Here is a 17,501-nt window from a genome sequence, read left to right as displayed (position 1 = left end):
ACTTGGAATGATGTTACCCCACACCATGATAGGTGCTTTTCTTTCTTTCATTTATTTCTCTATTTTTTCTCAGAACATTTGTTCTGAGGCATTGTCTTAAAACAAAGATGCTTTTAATTCCACCTTTTTTTGGTTTTAATTTATTTCCATACGAAGTGGGCACGCTTCATACCCTCAAGTATGCCAAAGGTGGAAACATGAAATAAATCAATTATGGAAAATAGACCCTACCTAAGCTATTCCAGCCCAATCTCATTCAGGAGCCTCTACACACGGAATCCTCTCAAACTTCTCCTCTATTTTCAATTATCCTTGTTTTTTCAACAACACTTAGGGGTTAGAAAGCCACCGTTAGCACCAGCCAGATATCATCAAAGCAAAGCTACCCTGTTTTCCATTTTTCCTTCCTGATTAAGCGTGGTCTGCATTTGCCAAGTGCCAGCCGTGTTTATTAGCACTTCTGTTAAAGATGTGCAAAAAGCCTTAAAATGTATTCACCTTTTACAGCAGTAGCATAGATTCACACTGAAAATTTAAGGAAAATCTAACATAGCATTTTAGCACATTTATTCAGAAGTGTAAAACTTTTAACATAAACACCAAGGTATTGCTGCTCCTGCTGTTCATTATCTGTACAACCTCCTTTTGGCAACAGCATAGTACTGATTTTTTTTTTACCTACGCATATTTCACAAAGTTGGACTTTACAGAAAGAGAATATTTAGCTGTTGATCTTTCCATGAATTCTCAAAACCATTAAACCTGGTTTCTGGGTCCTCTCTTGGGCAATCTTCACTTCTGCTCACTCCAGATGCATCTTATATGATTTAGATGTGGGGAAGTAGCCAGATTTCATATCTGCTTAACCATTTCTGTATATCTGAAACTGTTCTGGTATTTTAAAGGGTTCATGGTGCCATGCACTTTAACATAAATGATATTTGGAAGAGAAACAGGCCCACAGTATTACAGATCCCCCGCTTTACTTGATATGAGTACACGAGGTACTTTCCTACATCCAGTGGCCGTTCTTGGATGGTTGCAAGCACCTCCTTCTGCCACCACTTCCCGTGTTGCCTTGATAAAAGACTACCACTCCCCATGTATTCAGTCTTTATATCGAACCCACATGGATTGTTTGCTTGAAAGTTCAAAGTGACCAAAGCACACTGTTCCAGGCAGAGTTTATCAAGCTTTACATGTTTATCTTTGTGATGATTCGACTATTTCTGGCTTTTCTGGCCTCACAAATGGCTGGAATGTACAGCAGATAGCATCCAATGTTTGTCATGGACACTTGGAGTTCTCTGACAATGATCTTAGGAGATTTAGTTTTACTTCCCTTACTGTCATGCTTACTGTGGTTAGGGCTGTGTTTGTCCAGCCTTGTGGCCAACGGCTAAAATAAATATCAAGTCATATTTATGACAAAGACACACCAACTGATTTAAAAAGGAATATTTTTGAATTACTTCATTATTTAATACAGATATTTAAGGGGACCTAAATTATGTTTATATGTGACATGATGCAATATAGCAAGGTTTCTTAAATATAACCCTAACCCATCAGCAGCGATAAAATGTTTCCAAGGACCCCTTTAGATTCATCATGTTGATAGTATTTTTAAACAGCCTTTTGTACTGTTAAATAAATTAGGAATTATGTATGTTTTTAAATATATATATAGAAATAGCCAAAGTCAATGTAACTGTTGTCATATTGATTTGGCTTTAACCTTACTTGATGAAATGGGCTGAGTTAAATTTTTGTCTCCTCAGCCCCAACAACATGCGTTTCACAGACCCCCAACCCGGGTTCGCAGACCCCCGGGGGTCCAGGGACCCTAGTTTGAGGGCTGCTGCAATATATGATCAATTATTGACACAAATGTGTCAGAGGTCCTATTGTTAACTTTGCTAATTCAAGGGTTGGAAGTGTCTTGTTCTCAGTTTTATTCCTACTCAGATTGTTCTGTTCTTTGTATCAGTTAACAAGGATCCCTTGCCAAAAATAATTTCTGATTTTCTAAACTCAGTGGACTTCCACTGCCACTATTCCTCAAGAAATCAATGAAAAGATAAAAAAAACAACTAGACTGACCGAACAGAATGCCTCATTCCTGTGTTTAATTTCCCCACAGAGACGTTTCTTCACAGGTAAAGTAAAGCACAAAGCGCTTGTCTGGTTTTAGGGCTTTGAATATTTACTCTGCTCCGCCATGATAACAAAAGAAAGACAAGTTTGGGTGTGTCACACTGAAAGTGGGAGGACCAACTTCAGGTTTCAGGAAGAGCGCTACACCTGTTGGTCTTAGATCCACAGGAGACTGGTTGGAGTGAAGCACTGCAGCGTGCCAAGTCAGAGACAAAACAACAACAACAACAACAAAAAAAACAACATGAGTAAGTTCAACTTTTGTTGTTTTCATGTAACTGTAGAAAGGTTTTTGGAAAGAGTTGAGACACAAACCTTGCCAAAGGTTTGAAAAAAATGTCTTTGGGTGGTGTATAGTTGATATGTATAAGAAGTTAAATAATGTTAGTTTGATCTTTTGCCTGAAAGTCAGAGATAGTGACTTAGGGGTGTCTTGATTTGTCCTACAGTTTGATAACGGAGTTTAAAAAGCAACACAAGCGGCAGTAGATTCTTTGTCTGTAAATGTGTCTAAATCCTGAAGACAACGCAAGAGCAGGGAAGGTAGACGGTCCTGATCGTCTGCATTCCTTAGATAGTTGTTCCCCCACCACAGGGCAGAATAACCCATTTAAACTCCTCCAGTTTAGTAAGAATGCTCTACTCCCTCTGTTACATGCTGTTCATGTCACACAAGAAATTAGGACCAGTCGTTTGCTTTTCCAGCTTTAACAGATTTCCCTGTCCGCTGTATCTAGTGTGTGGCCTTCACAGGTCATTCATCAACAAGGCCTCAGCGATCCTGTTGCCTCATGCATCATTTCCCCATGTGCAGTTTCACCTCTCCCCAGCAATCACGTCAATATTTATCCTGACATATACATGGATTGTTATTGATCATGCTGTTCATGTTTTAGACTTTCTCGTTGAGGTAAAATTAACTAATTCCAATGCAACGTTGATTTTTTTTAGCCATCTAAATTCTAAAAAGATGTTCAACAGCATGTGAACGGTCAGACATACGCACCGTGTGCAGTCTCACACCCAGCATCAGGGGGCGAATGTGGAGAGTTTCAATTTAAAACACAACATGGACACAAGAGATGCTGCTGTGCAGGCTTTACTTGCTTCGACTGCTCAAGAAATAACCCTGGGAAAAAAAAAAAAACAACAACCAATATAACATAATCTCAAGTTAGAGAAGATATAATCTCTTGTTTGAATTACTTTTTGTCCTAAATTGCCAATTAAAACCCTCATTTTGTACGTTTACAGGTTGTGTACCAATCATTTAATCCTGCATTTGAGATAATTTGTTCTTTATTTAATATGAATAATATTCTATAATCAATTTATAGTCAACTGTAAAAACTAGTAATATGTGACTCGAGTTAGGTTATGACAGAAGGTATTTTGGTTTAATTAAAAGGTCTTAATCTGTCATATTTCATCAGTTAACAAGATTCAATTAAATAGCATGTTAAGTTTGAGTAGTTTTAAAACATTGAACTAAACTAAAGAAAGGTGTTGGTTGAAGAGCATTGGTACAAAATAATCAATTGACTCAGATCCTCTACATTCTTACTGTTTCATTTTTAAACAGTATTTATATGTTTTACTAACAGTTTCAACACCGTTTCCATTAACATCTTTATCGGTCACCATGACTACCTGCAGTAAAAAGAACAACCCAGAAATTAGTCAGTTCCTCTGGTCAAACTAAAGTTAATAGTATATTTATGTTAAACATCTTTATCTTTACCTGGTCAGAAGGTACATTTTGACAAATCATACACAAGATTACTTATTTGGAGTCAGAGGCATGCTTAACATTTTTAGTCAGGAAGAAATTTTAACTCAGTGGAGAGAGCTTTGTCTTGCGTTCCCCTTGAAAGGCAGATCCCAAGAAGCCTCTCCAATCAATGATGGAACACACTGTGATGCTACATCAATTGGACAACCACTGATTTCCTCTTAATTCACTCAGGAACCTTACCCCCAAACTTTAAGCCTTCACTTGTCTTTCGTCCGTCTTCCAGGCATCAACTCTCCGGGAGGTCGCACCCTCTCTGAGGACCAGTTCACCTGCTCCATCTGCCTGGAAATATTTGTGGAGCCCGTATCGACGCCATGTGGTCACAGCTTCTGCAAGGCCTGCTTGCAGGGCTACTGGAACCACAGCAAGAAGTTCTTGTGCCCCATGTGTAAGAAGGCCTACACCAGAAGACCAGAGATGAGTGTCAACCGGGTCCTGGCTGAAATCTCCTCCCAGTTCCAGGGCTTGATGGTCTCTGGAGGCGCCTCTGGAACCCCCTCACGAGGGGGCTCACTGACTATAAGCTCAGACCCAGGTCACAGCAGCTCTCCGGCGCAGGATACTGGTGAGTTTGCGCAGCCCGGTGATGTTCCATGCGATGCCTGCATTGGGAGGAAGTTAAAGGCTTTCAAGTCGTGTGTGAACTGCCCTGGATCTTTCTGCGAGTCCCACTTAAGACATCACAAGAAGGTCTGTTTTCCCCACCTTGTTCTCATGTCTACATCTGTCCACTCAAACCTAACGGCTCCATTCCCATCCATAACTGTGCCCTAGGTCAAGACTCTGATTTTGCATCGACTGATTGAACCCACCTTCCACCTGGAGGAGAAGATCTGTAAGAAACACGAGCGCCTCCTGGAAGTGTACTGCCGCACTGATCACACCTGCATCTGCACCGTGTGCGCAGAGGCCTCGCACAAGTCCCACGACATCATCCCCGTCAACCAGGAGTTCAAGAAGAAGATGGTGAGCTGTCGCCATTTTCTATTTCTAGCAGAAAGTATATCATGTAATCCCGAGGTCACCGATTGAAGTGTGCAGGTGGCAATTTCCTACGATAAGACAAGATAAGAAAGCTGTGCTTTATTGCTTCTGATATAAACCCTGTACACTGTTTAACATTAAGGTCACGTTTTGTGACTTAGTTAATTGATAGCTGTTTTTTAAAAAAAAATCACAATTCTTTTTTCCACCCCTCTCTCAGACTAATCTGGGAAAGAAGAGGTCAGAGCTGAAACATTTAATCAAAGAGCGAACCAAGAAACTGGAAGAGATCAAGCAGTCCATCAAGGTTATCAAGGTGAGTCCGCTGCACACCAACAACCATGTCAGTGTATGACTGTGTCATAAAAACCAACGTCTTCCCACTAATCTTGGGTTTCTGTGGTATAGATGAACCAAACATTTCCCATAAACTGAGTTTAACTCAGGCATGGGCCAGTTTCTGATATTTGATAATTAATTCAAAGTTTCAATGTTGGTATATTTTGCTATCATACAGTTCCTTAACATTAAAGTCCTTCTAATGATGATGCCAGAGGAAGGGCTGCTTTCCCTGGAGTTTTGTAACCACTTTATGAAGCTTAGAAGAATGTGCTGCTGCCCCTCCCCCACCTGTTACATACACAGTTAGTCAGCAGACTATAATAAAGCCCCTAAAGTTTTCCATCACTTCACAAAGACAAATTTGGCTGTTTAGAAAGATTTATTGAGGGCAAACTAAAGCAGCACCACCCATCTTTCTTACTAAGGTAAGATTTTTTTGGAAAAGGTCTGCCCAAGCTTGTAAACACCGAAGTAAATCAGTCTTCACAATAAACTCTCGGAAAACATTGCTAAATTAGACCGTGTAGTTAAATTCATTTAAAAAATACTTCATCCTATATTTTTGCTACATTCTGTGAAAATCAAAATTATTATCAGTATTTGTTACCTTGTTTTTTTTAAAAACCAGGGAAATCATGCCATATATTTCAATTTGTTTTGTTTTTTGCCGTCTGCGTCGGTAATTGTCGGTTTTTAAAATGTTCAAGGTTACCATACTGTGAGAATCTCACCCCAGCCCTTGCCTTCTTTAAACTTGTGTTTATTTTTTACAGCCAATCAGAAGCAATGTTTAACCGGTTCCCAGTGTCTGTTAAATATTTACCCTGTCTACTGTGAATATGTGCTTCCAAAGCTCAAAGGCTTCAGCAAGGCTCTTTGCTCTAGGCTGGATTATAAACCATAAACTGGTGTCTACTCCTTTCCCTCACTAAAAATACCAATCCCCACCCCCCCCCCCCCCCCCCCCGTATTCTGAACTCTTTCTTTACTTTGACGAAGAATAGGAAATAAATTTGGGCAATGACGTGTCCTTATCTGAGTCATTCCTCTCGTGCTCTCCGCTTGTTTTTCTTTCACACACGCAGACTCTGATCCATGTCCGAGGCCATCCAACCGGTGGGGCTGGTGGAAACACTTGCCGATTGTTTTCTCAGATGCTGCGTTTGCCCACGAATGCTCGGCCGTAAAATTTTATCTTTGGGGGAAGAAATAAACCCGTGAAGGGCCCATTGCCTGAAGGGTTTACCATGACAACTGACTGGGCCAAATATCGCAGACAAATTGTGACCGGGCAAACATTAAAATGCATGAGGTGGTTCAGCATGCTGCCTTCAAATGTCACAGGAGGACGCTGTTTATCAGACTATTTTAAGATATAGTCCTGTTATTTATTTTTACAGCGCATTTTGGCTGCACCTTTCCTTGATTAGCCAGAAGCTAACATGTAGCACTTTCACTGAAACTCTTGGATTCGTGTTTTGCTTTGTCAAATACAGTGAGGGTTGTGTTACAGTGGATTAGGATGGCCTTGACTGTTTATCGTAAACACCCCTGTGTGTGTTTATGTGTCTACGGGTTGATGTTGCCGTCTCAGGGCCCTTTTAGACCAACGGGCCTCATGTGGGCCAAAACCTAACCAAATGCAGCAGACCCCCCCTTTTGTGGGCTAGGGGTTCTGTTTAGGACTAAGGTATAAATTAGGTTTAGGGTGGGGATCAGGGTAAGGCCATCAAAAGGGTTGAAATCAATTGAAGTTAGGGCACGGTTCTCAGTAAATGTTAGAACAAGGATCTGTGTGTGTGTGATTCAAACTAACGCAGACAGGAAAAGCTAGTTGGGATTCCCACTGGGCTTGGGGAAAAAACACAACCAGCCTGTCCGGTTGAACAAGAGGTGGCAGACAGACTCTTGGTGATTGATGCAGAAAAGAAACAATTAAAGAGCCCAAGGCCTAGATTTTGCATGCTGACTGTGACCAGGTTTATTTGGTTTAATTTTAGCCTGAAGTATACAGCAGACACACCTTTCTTGTATCTGCTGTATTCCTCAGCAGAGAAGATATTATTATGTTTTTGTATCTTTTACCTTTTGGTCTAAAATTCTATACAATTCACTCACATTTTTCAAAGACTAAACATGTCTCACATCACACAGGAGAAAGCCAAAACTGTTAGGGAAGAGGAATTAGAAAAAAGGAATTTAGAATGTTTTGTTGCTTCTCATCCCTGACTGTTAAAGTTTTTTTAGTTAATAAATAAAGCTTAGCAAGTTAGCATAGCAAAGACAACCGATGATAAGAATTTTGATTGCAGTCCCTGTTTGTGTTCATGGCAAAAAGATAATATCTGGTTAGATAAGTAAGAAAATAAAAAGTTTTTGTGCAGAAAATATTACATTAAAATAAAATATATACTCTGTTGGGTATCACTGTAAGTGAAACCAAAAGCGAGTCTGTTTTTTTTTTTGGTACGAGAATTATGAGAAACAACTCCAAACACACTCCCTCTTTGGAAACAATCATGTAACATAGAAAACCGGTTTATTTGGGAACCTTGTAGGTTGTTACATTGGTTCTTACTGCCATAATATGGTGCTACAAACTACAGTTGGTTTTTGTTTTTGTATTTTTCAGTTTTCATTTTGTGAAACACAAATCAAACTCTACGGAGAGGAGGTCATTTTCATAAGCCAGACCATTCTTCAAATGTTGAATCTGTTGTATTTGTTTTGTGGCTTTTCAAGCTTCATCAAGTACTAGGAAATCCCTTTATTACAAAACTAACCCAGATTTTTCTTAAAAGTATCCCAAAAATAAACCCAAACACATCCTCCTCATGGGAAATAGTATGTATAGCAGGAGGAAACTAATTCTAATTGAGATGTTATTACATAGGTATTTTTCCTCTCTAAAGTGTTAAAAGAAAAGCACACTCCTAAGTCTGACAGTAAAAAACAAGTAAACAATTAAACTAGTGTAGCCTAAAAATCAGATCCACCCTTCTACCATATTGTTATATCGCTGACATCATCATATTGACGCCACCTGGGCCTTGCTTAGCGTCCTAAAAGAGGACAATTACTGTCTGCAGGCCAGCTCTCAGAAAGAGCTGGAGGACAGCTGGCAGGTGTACGCTGAGCTGCAGAAGCTGGTGGAGCAAAGTCAAGCGGAGATGGTGGAGCTGATCTCCACCAGACAGCGGGAGGCGGAGCGCCATGCCCAGGAGCTGGCCAGGAGTCTGGAGAACGAGCTGAGTCAGCTGAAGAGGAGGAGCAACGAGCTGGATGCCCACGCCCACACCAAGGACAAAGTGGTCTTCCTTCAGGTAGCGCAGACTTTCCAGTAAATCCCAACATCCAACCTGTATACCTCTTTTGATGAAATATATATAAAAAAGAAAGCTTGTTTGACAAATGCAGTCGATACTGGCATGAACCACCATTCTATATTGAAAGAATAATATTGTTAGAGCCAGCTGTGGTTGCTTTAAGAGTTCAGAGGCACGACATCAAAGGCCTCAACGAACCGAGAGAGCCTGTTAGCCCTCCCTCACCCTTTTATTCCCGCACTTTTCATGTGTGTAAAACGGAGATTGGATCGCACATGAAAGATTCTTTTGAAGTCAGCAGCCTGGTATGTTGTACACAGTGGGAACGGAAAGATGCAAAGCAGCAAATTTGGAAACAACGTGCCTTCCCCCCCTCATTTAATCTTTTAAAAACAAGAGGCGAGCGCTAAATAAGGTCACCAACGCCCTATTTTAGTGCAGCTTGTTCTCCTCCCTGCGAACCTCATTGCATTTTCATGTGCTCTGTTTTCCACAGAACCTGGCCACGCTGTCCCATTCCCCGGAACTCAGCGATTGGTCAGCGGTCAGCATAAACACCGACATCTATCTGGGGAGCCTGCGCTCCTCTGTCAGCAGCCTCATCGAGAAGTTCCAGGACGAGCTGAAGCGGCTGTATGGGAAAGGTGAGCGAGCGGCTACCGTGCGTGCTGGATCCTGAGCCGGATCCTGAGCCGGATCCTGAACCGGATCCTGAGCCGGATCCTGAGCCGGATCCTGAACCGGATCCTGAGCAGGATCCTGAGCAGGATCCTGAGCCCGATCCTGAACCGGATCCTAAGCCGGATCCGGATCGGATCCTGAGCCGGACCAGCAATCAATGAACACTAGCGTTTGAAAGGGATAAATAACAATACAGTTCAAACTATTGGTCACATGAAACCGCTTGCATTGGCCCTGACATTTAGATCAGTTTCATTATGTGTGTTTTGTTTTAATCAAGTCATGACGCGGATCATTTTCTTGTCGCATATACAGTGAATAAGATAAGATAGGCTTTATTGATCTCACATTGGAGAAATTCACATGTCACATCGGCCCAGTAATCAATAATCACAAGAAGGTGCCATAAGTAGGACAAGGTGAATCGGTTATGTACAGATGCACCTTGTCCTGCAAATAGCAAAAGCATTCAGGATTTCCACATTTTGCCACGTTGCAACCACAAACATCAATCTAGTTTTTACCACCATTCCATATCATAACTACATTATTACAACCTAACAACCCCTAAGCTGACAAAAAGTGCTGAACATAACAGCAAACTATAACAAGATATTAAAAGAATGGTAAAAAGGGTATAAGGCCTGTACTTGTATAGCGCTTTACACCACATTCACTCACACCCTGATTAACTGCATTGTAGCCACAGCTGGCCTGGGGCAGACTGACATACATCGGCACCACTGGGCCCTCTGACCACCACCAGCGGGCAATGCAGGTGAAGTATCTTGCTTAAGGACACAAATGAGACTGTCGGAGTGGGGGATCGAACCGGCAACCCACCGGTTACAGGACAAGCTCCTAGCTCCTGTGCCACAGTCACCCAGAAAAGAAGAAAAATATTGAACTTACCTAAAAGTGATAAAAGAAATTAGCAACATAGAACCAATTTAACACCAACAAGGTCAAACAGGGTTAGGTCGTGGAACACTATCTCCAGCTCTGAACATCTCACAGAGCGCTGTCCACCTTAAAATGGAGAGAGTATGGCACAACTGCAAACCTCTGGAGTTGTGGCTCTGCAATGTAACTGAGAGGCCACACAAGAGAAGCGCTAATCAGAGATTCAAGAAGTCCAGGGTTACTCTGTAGGACCATTAGTGCTGCACTGCACACATCTGGTCTTTAAGGAAAAGTGGCCAGAAGAAAGCTGTTGTTGACATGAGGTCACAATAATTCTCATTTAAAATTTGGCACAAGCCATGTAAACATGTGGAAAAGGGTAGAGAAACAGAACTTTTAGGCCCACACGGAGAATGTCTGGCTAAAAAACGGACACAGGACATCGTCCTGAACACACTACCCCCAGGGTAACACATGGTGGTGGCAGCATCATGCTGTGGGAATGGCTTTCTTCTGAAGGAACAGAAACTCTGGATGATGGGTAGCTGGATCCAGCTGAACACAGGGCAATCCTGGAGGATAATGACCCAGAGGTGCAGTGGAGTGGTTTAAATCGAAGCATATGCACATGTTTGAATGGCCTAGTCAAAGTCCGGACCATTGCTATTCATGATGGCTCGGTTATCAGAGCAGACGCACCATGGGCAGAGGGTTTAGCCGTTTATGCACTTGGTCTGGGTTCGATTCCCAGTCTTGAGCCAGTTACCTTGTCCTTCCCGCATCACTTGGTTTCCTGTCAAACTGCTGTTCAATAACGGTCACCAGTGTGAAGAAAAATCTTTAAAAAAAAGGTGTGTACAGACACAGTCCATCCTGTCTGACTGACTTTGCAAACAACACTAATTTGCAAAGAGGGATGAACTTCGGTCAGTAGTGGTACAAAGCTACCAGAGAAATATACCCAAAAGACCCCCAGCTGTTACGTCAGTGGAAGGTTCCAGAATGTATTAACTAAGAGGCCTAAATACAAAACCATGGTTTTCAGATTTTTATTTGCAAAAGAAAACCCCTATAACTTTCTTTCCACTCTACCATTATGTTCAACTTTGTGTTTCTCTGTCACATAAAACCATAAAATCCAAATAAAACCCATTGAAGCTTTTGATTGTAAAGTGATGAAATGTGAGAAAGTCCAAGAGATATAAACACATCCTGTCAGAAAGATGAGAAAAAAGCTGATAAAAAACCCCAAAAAAGACAACATTGATTTGCGTTTGGTTGTTTTCTAACCCTAAACTCTTCTAGATTTGACAGCCGTTGCCTTTTTCCTCATTTTGGTTCATTTGCAAAGATCCAGTAAACCCCATAATCCCTTGTATAATACAGACAACATGTTCTATGCAGATTTGAAATCAGGCATATGTAGGTCAGCGAACGCGCTCTGCAGGATGCGAGTGATTCATCTTTGCGTTCACACATCAGCGATGACTGGACAGATGGAGACGGTGGCGATGTTGCAGCACAGCGGCGCGGGCTCAGCTGAGTGGCAGCAGCACGTGGCTGGAGCCTTTCCAGCCCTACACTCCGGCTACACGCTCAACACCAACATGAGCCATCTGCTTTAGCTCTGACTTGTTTTGCTTAATGAGTTGTCGACTTGGTATGATTTTTCTCCCTCACCTTCTGTCTTTGTCTGTCCTTTCCCCCCCTCAGACCTCCGAAAGATGCAGAACTATGCAAGTGAGTGAACCCAGCTCAGCTTCTTTCCCCCCGCATGATGTGACGTGGTAACGAGCTCCTTCGGGTTGCTGAGCCCTCTGATGCTCGGTTCCCTTGAATGCCCACAAGATGGAGCCACATCTTTTCAATCCATCAGCATGTTGGCCATTTGAGAGCACAGATACAGGACTGTCTCAGAAAATTAGAATATTGTGATAAAGTTCTTTATTTTCTGTAATACAATTAAAAAACATGAAATGTCATACATTCTGGATTCATTACAAATCAACTGAAATATCGCAAGCCTTTTATTGTTTTAATATCGCTGATTATGGTGTACAGCTGAAGAAAACTCAAAAATCCTATCTCAAAATATTAGAATATTTCCTCAGACCAAGTAAAAAAAAAAATTATAACAGCAGAACAAAATCAAACATTTGAAAATGTCCATTAATGCACTCAGTACTTGGTTGGGAATCCTTTTGCACAGATTACTGCATCAATGCGGCGTGGCATGGAGGCAATCAGCCTGTGGCATTGCTGAGGTGTTATGGATGCCCAGGATGCTTCAATAGCGGCCTTTAGCTCATTTGCATTGTTGGCTCTGGTGTCTTTCAGCTTCTTCTTCACAATACCCCACAAATTCTCTATGGGGTTCAGGTCAGGGGAATTGGCAGGCCAATCAAGGACAGTAATACCATGGTCAGTACACCAGTTACTGTGAGAATCTTATGTCGTCTCTTAACCACTACCATACTTGTGATTTAGTTTACTGAACCAAGCTGAGTGTTTTTCAAGGCTCAGGAAACCCTGCAGTGTTTCGAGTTAATTAGACGATTCAAGTGATTAGTTGAATAGCCTACTAGTATACTTTTTCACGATATTCTAATATTTTGAGATAGGATTTTTGGGTTTCTTAAGCTGTAAGCCATAATCAGCGATATTAAAACAATAAAAGGCTTGCGATATTTCAGTTGATTTGTAATGAATCCAGAATGTATGACATTTCATGTTTTTTAATTGCATTGCAGAAAATAAAGAACTTTATCACAATATTCTAATTTTCTGAGACAGTCCTGTATCTGAATCTAATATTTAGACTTTTCCGGGGGGTAAAAAAGCAGCTCAGTCAGCATTTTATTCTACTTTCTCCTCTCCAGGTGAAGTCATTTTGGACCAATCCACAGCCCAAAAGGACCTGGTAGTGTCTGAAGATGGCCAGCAGGTCAAATACGAAGCGCGCAAGGTCTCCCACTCCGAGGGTCCCAAACGCTTCCACCCGGCCCTCTTCGTCCTGGCCCGAGAGAGTATCCACTCCGGCCGGCACTACTGGGAAGTGGACGTCGGGCGTAAGACGGCCTGGACGCTCGGCGTGGCCCGCGCTACGGCTCGCCGCAAGGGCGAGATCAAGCTGAGCCCCGAGGGGGGGTTCTGGTGCCTGTGGCTGAAGAACGGCGAGGTGAAGGCCCTCGCGGCGACTCGGCTGCCTCTGATGCTGCCATCCCTTCCCGGCAAAATAGGAGTCTTCCTAGATTACGAGGCCGGCCAGCTCTCCTTCTACGACGTGAAGACGCGCCAGCATCTCTACACTTTCGCGGATAAGTTCGTCGAGAGCGTCTACCCGATCTTCAGCCCCTGCCTTAGCCAGGATGGGAAAAACAACTCTCCTTTAGTCATCACGCCCGTTAAACACACCTAGGTCGGCCAGAGAGCAAACCTTAGACCAAGAGCTCAGTGTTTTCCTCCTGTCTTTAAAGACTTCATGGTGGTGTCACTTGTTTGCAAGGCACTTTATATCAACTGTGTCTAGTTTTGTTGGCTTGAAGCAAATCAAGCTCAATGTGTAAACACTGAAGGAAAGACTGTGTTCAGAGACTTTGGCCGGTACAGTGCTCAGTGCCTCTTAAAAGTCTGGACACCCCAGTTAAAATCCCAGCTTTTTGTGATGTTAAAAATGAGACTACGGTAAATCGTTTCCAATCTTGTTTCACCTTTGATGGGACATTTACCCTGTTCAGCTAAAAACAAACTAAACAAATCAGCTAGGAGAGGGAAAAAAGGTGCAATAACCTGGTTGGATATGCTCGTAAAGCAGTTGCAGCTTTTGATTCAGTAACAGCATTCAGTTCAAATGTGCACCCAGCCATCACCAGTCACAGTAAAGCTGATCAACCTGATCTTTAGGGACAGTCATTTGTTCCAGCTAAAGGTTCTACATGTGGCAGATATCCTCTGGTATTCTCTGCATGTCTGGATCACGACGGAAGGCTGGAACCTTTTTTTTTTTACCAAAACATCCCCCCAAAGCCTTTTGGAATAATATATATATCATATGAACCAAACTTTAATCTTTAGGTCCATGATTGCCATAAGCATGTCTGACACAGAAACAGCATTCGACTCTATGAAACATCATACGTGAAGGTTACTGTTATTTAGATAGAATGGGGTTTCTGGTCAGGGTGGGGTGAGTTATAATCAGATCAAAGCACCATTCAGGTTTTCCCCCAAAAACTTCAGCTTTCTGCCACAAAACTGAGGATAAAGAGAGTTTTGATTTTAGTTTAGCTCAGCATCACATCGATTCCAAAAATGTCAAAATCACGAGAGGAAAATTTAAGTTCTAGAATGACCGAACTACATTTGAGAGAAAATCTGTGAGGTCACCTGAAAAGATCCGTGGACAGGATGAGATCTAACAATCTTTTTATTTAATTTTCTTTGACCTGTACCAGAACTGGCTGTGTCTCAGTTGAATTGTACAGGACAAATATTAGAAAGTTTCAAATGATTTATCATGGTCTCATTTATTTACATTACAATAATTTAGCCTTTACACTACTGAGAGCAATGCTAGGGGTGGTGTGATAAAGATGTCCGTCCCTCTAAGTCTCACTAATCATAACATTCTTTTTTACCATGTCTAATTAAGTTGAAAATGTGTACAAAGATAGATGGTTGGCTGTGACAGCCCTCCCATCATTTAACTCTCTATGTAACAGTAGCTATGTGTCATTGAAAGTTTAGCATTTTTGTAAAAAGAAGTCCTTTCAGGGACTTACTGAAGGAAACAAATAGATTGTTGCACATATTTGAAAGATGTTAAACTGAGCTGTTGTTGTTTTATAGGGTTTGGATGGTCTGTGATTTTATGTTATGCAGGTTCTTTTTCTTATGTTCTTTCTGCAGTTTTCAAATAAATATGATCTACCCTAAAATGACAACAGAAATGTGCATTTTCCTTATGCCTAGATTCCTTATATTTCATCAATTGAATATTTTCACCTTCTGGACATTTGTGCGACATTTTCTGAGAACACCTTGATCACCAAAATCGGAACAGTTCATCAAGTCGTTAAAGACAAGATACAGCATGTCCTTCAGTGCTTTCCAACTAGTGCACATTATATTATGGAACTCTTCAGTTTCCATCACCGTGGGGCTCAGTTACTATATCTCACCAGGAGATGGCCCAATAAGCCAAGGCTGGGAACAGGGACTTTCTTTTCATGAGTCATACTGATACCGATTAACTTACTGGAATCTAAGCTTCCATCAGCCTTGAACAAAAGTATATTGTTTGTTCATTCCAGCTATGTCCATTTACTCCCATGTTTACTTTTAAATCCAAACATCCTTTTTCAGAGAACATCTCTCTTTCCCACATAGGCCTCATGAAGTAGCAGCATGAAATTAACATTCTGGACTGATGCCCAAGTGGTGCATAATAAGCAGACTTGGCTTGTTTTTCCCTCCCGTGTTGTCAGGCTTGCTAGGCAGAAGAACAGCAAAATGTGCTAAAATATGCGCCCTATTTCAACAAGTCATCTTTGAAACAAACACAGGACCTCGACTGCCCCTTGCCCCAAAGAGTCCGAATTGTGCATTTGTGAAAAGGCTGAAAATTGTGAACAACCCCTTACAGATTTCTTCTGGTTTTGCTATTTTATTGACACTTATACAACAAAACAATAAAAATATATTTTTTTTCTCATTCAAAAGTATAATCACTCACCTTATCAAATCCCAAATTAACTCTGATTACCCAGTTTTTGGTTCAGTGTTTTCCTCACTACATCCATAAATGTGCAATAAGCTCAAAGATGCAGCTCATCAGCACATGATCTAAAAAAATTAAGAACAAATGACAATTAAAAACCCAGTTGTAACATGTTTTTAAATTAGCAAAAATATTTCTGACTATATTTTTGCATTGCATCATGTTGATGGATATTCATATTTTAGATGTGGTAAAAGCAAAAACAGAATAGATCTATAGCCATACCTCTCAACGTGTGACGACTGTTGAGAGTGAGATTGTTGACGGGGGGGGGCTGTTGGTCGATTGAACACGGAACAACGGGGGGGGGGGGGGGGGGGGGGGGGGGGGGGTTGGGTGCTGTTGTTCGATTCAACACTGTCCAACGGGGGGGGGGTTGCTGTTGGTGATCGATTGAAGACGGTCACTATTTTACACGGCCTGTGCTTTCATTTTACAGTTTGTTATAACACATGACGACTGGTTTGCGCGGCGGCGGTCCTTGCAGCTGTGTTACCTCTACTACTGGACGTGCGGAAACCATTGGACCGCAAATTGGTTCCGCCATGACGCGAAGCGTCCGTACGCGTGCGTTTCAAGAGTGAGATTTTCATTGTAAGATTGAGATTTTCAAAGTAATGCGTGTGAGCGTGTGCAATTGATGAAATGCGTGTGTCACACGGTCAATGCGTGAGAGTTGAGAGCTATGTCTATAGCTCTGTAACATTGCTGTAGCTCGTGCTAGGTTAAATGGCCATACATGTTCTCTTGTGTTCTCAGTCATCTGGAACCTGAATAAGACTTCCAAAATCAATACAACTGAAACTGGAGGGCGCTTGTTAATAATTTAAATGACACAAATCTGACAAGAGCCATTTAAACAAGCTGTTCCGTATGACAAATAACTATGCTAACATCTCTCTAAATATGCTAAGCTAACTAGCCTCCTGTATTTTTAACAATTGCAAGTATTAACTCTAAATAAAATAATAAATAAATTGAGTATACATTATCTACTTAAATTACACAAACCTCCCAAACTAAGAACAGCCATAAAAATAAGCTTTAAGTAAAAAACAAAAGACATGCTAACATGTCTGTAAATATGCTATGCTAACTATCATGTCCTCCTGTATTTTCAACATTTGGAAGTATGTTTAGTTTATACAACATCCCAATGAGATTGGAGAACATTTATTATCAGTTTAAATAACCCTGATAAACAAATAATATATAAATAAAAACAAGCTTCAGCTTGGATGTTTGTTACAGTTCTTGTGTATTTTTAAACAAATGGGATCGATATAGAATATCAAAAATAATGCAAGAACAACCAAATCCACCCCATTAAATTCAGCTTGGATGTTGTTTATTATCAACTTAAATTATATAAATCGAGCAAACCAGCACTTTAACCATGTAGTATTGATATTTTTGTTTAATTGCATAGCTTCTCTCTGTCAAGTTTGAGAATTGCTCTATACTTACACAGGGCAGTTCCTCCTGAGGCTCAGAAGGCCATGGCCAAGAGGCTTAAATTTGTATCTAGGGTGAA

The 17,501-nt window shown here is 41.3% G+C and overlaps 1 protein-coding gene and 1 long non-coding RNA gene across 2 annotated transcripts; one reads left to right on the top strand and one right to left on the bottom strand.

Moving 5' to 3' along the window:
• The first annotated feature begins 2,125 nt into the window (after positions 1-2,125).
• Positions 2,126-14,940, top strand: LOC118565606 (zinc-binding protein A33-like). The gene is made up of 8 exons (XM_036146011.1): positions 2,126-2,405; positions 4,176-4,642; positions 4,727-4,918; positions 5,157-5,252; positions 8,368-8,601; positions 9,101-9,248; positions 11,902-11,928; positions 13,068-14,940. Exons 1-8 carry the CDS (start codon positions 2,402-2,404, stop codon positions 13,604-13,606), a joined length of 1,707 nt encoding a protein of 568 aa, XP_036001904.1. The 5' UTR covers positions 2,126-2,401; the 3' UTR covers positions 13,607-14,940.
• On the bottom strand, positions 3,111-17,454 carry LOC118565607. The gene is made up of 3 exons (XR_004932473.1): positions 17,435-17,454; positions 15,923-16,032; positions 3,111-3,286 (listed from the first exon to the last, which is right to left on the bottom strand). It is a non-coding gene; the product is annotated as an uncharacterized LOC118565607 (long non-coding RNA).
• Positions 17,455-17,501: the final 47 nt, after the last annotated feature.

This window comes from Fundulus heteroclitus, chromosome 14 (genome assembly GCF_011125445.2).
Source record: "Fundulus heteroclitus isolate FHET01 chromosome 14, MU-UCD_Fhet_4.1, whole genome shotgun sequence".
Lineage (NCBI taxonomy): Eukaryota > Metazoa > Chordata > Actinopteri > Cyprinodontiformes > Fundulidae > Fundulus > Fundulus heteroclitus.
Note: the sequence above shows the minus strand (reverse complement) of the source record. Positions and strands in the feature narration are given on the sequence as shown.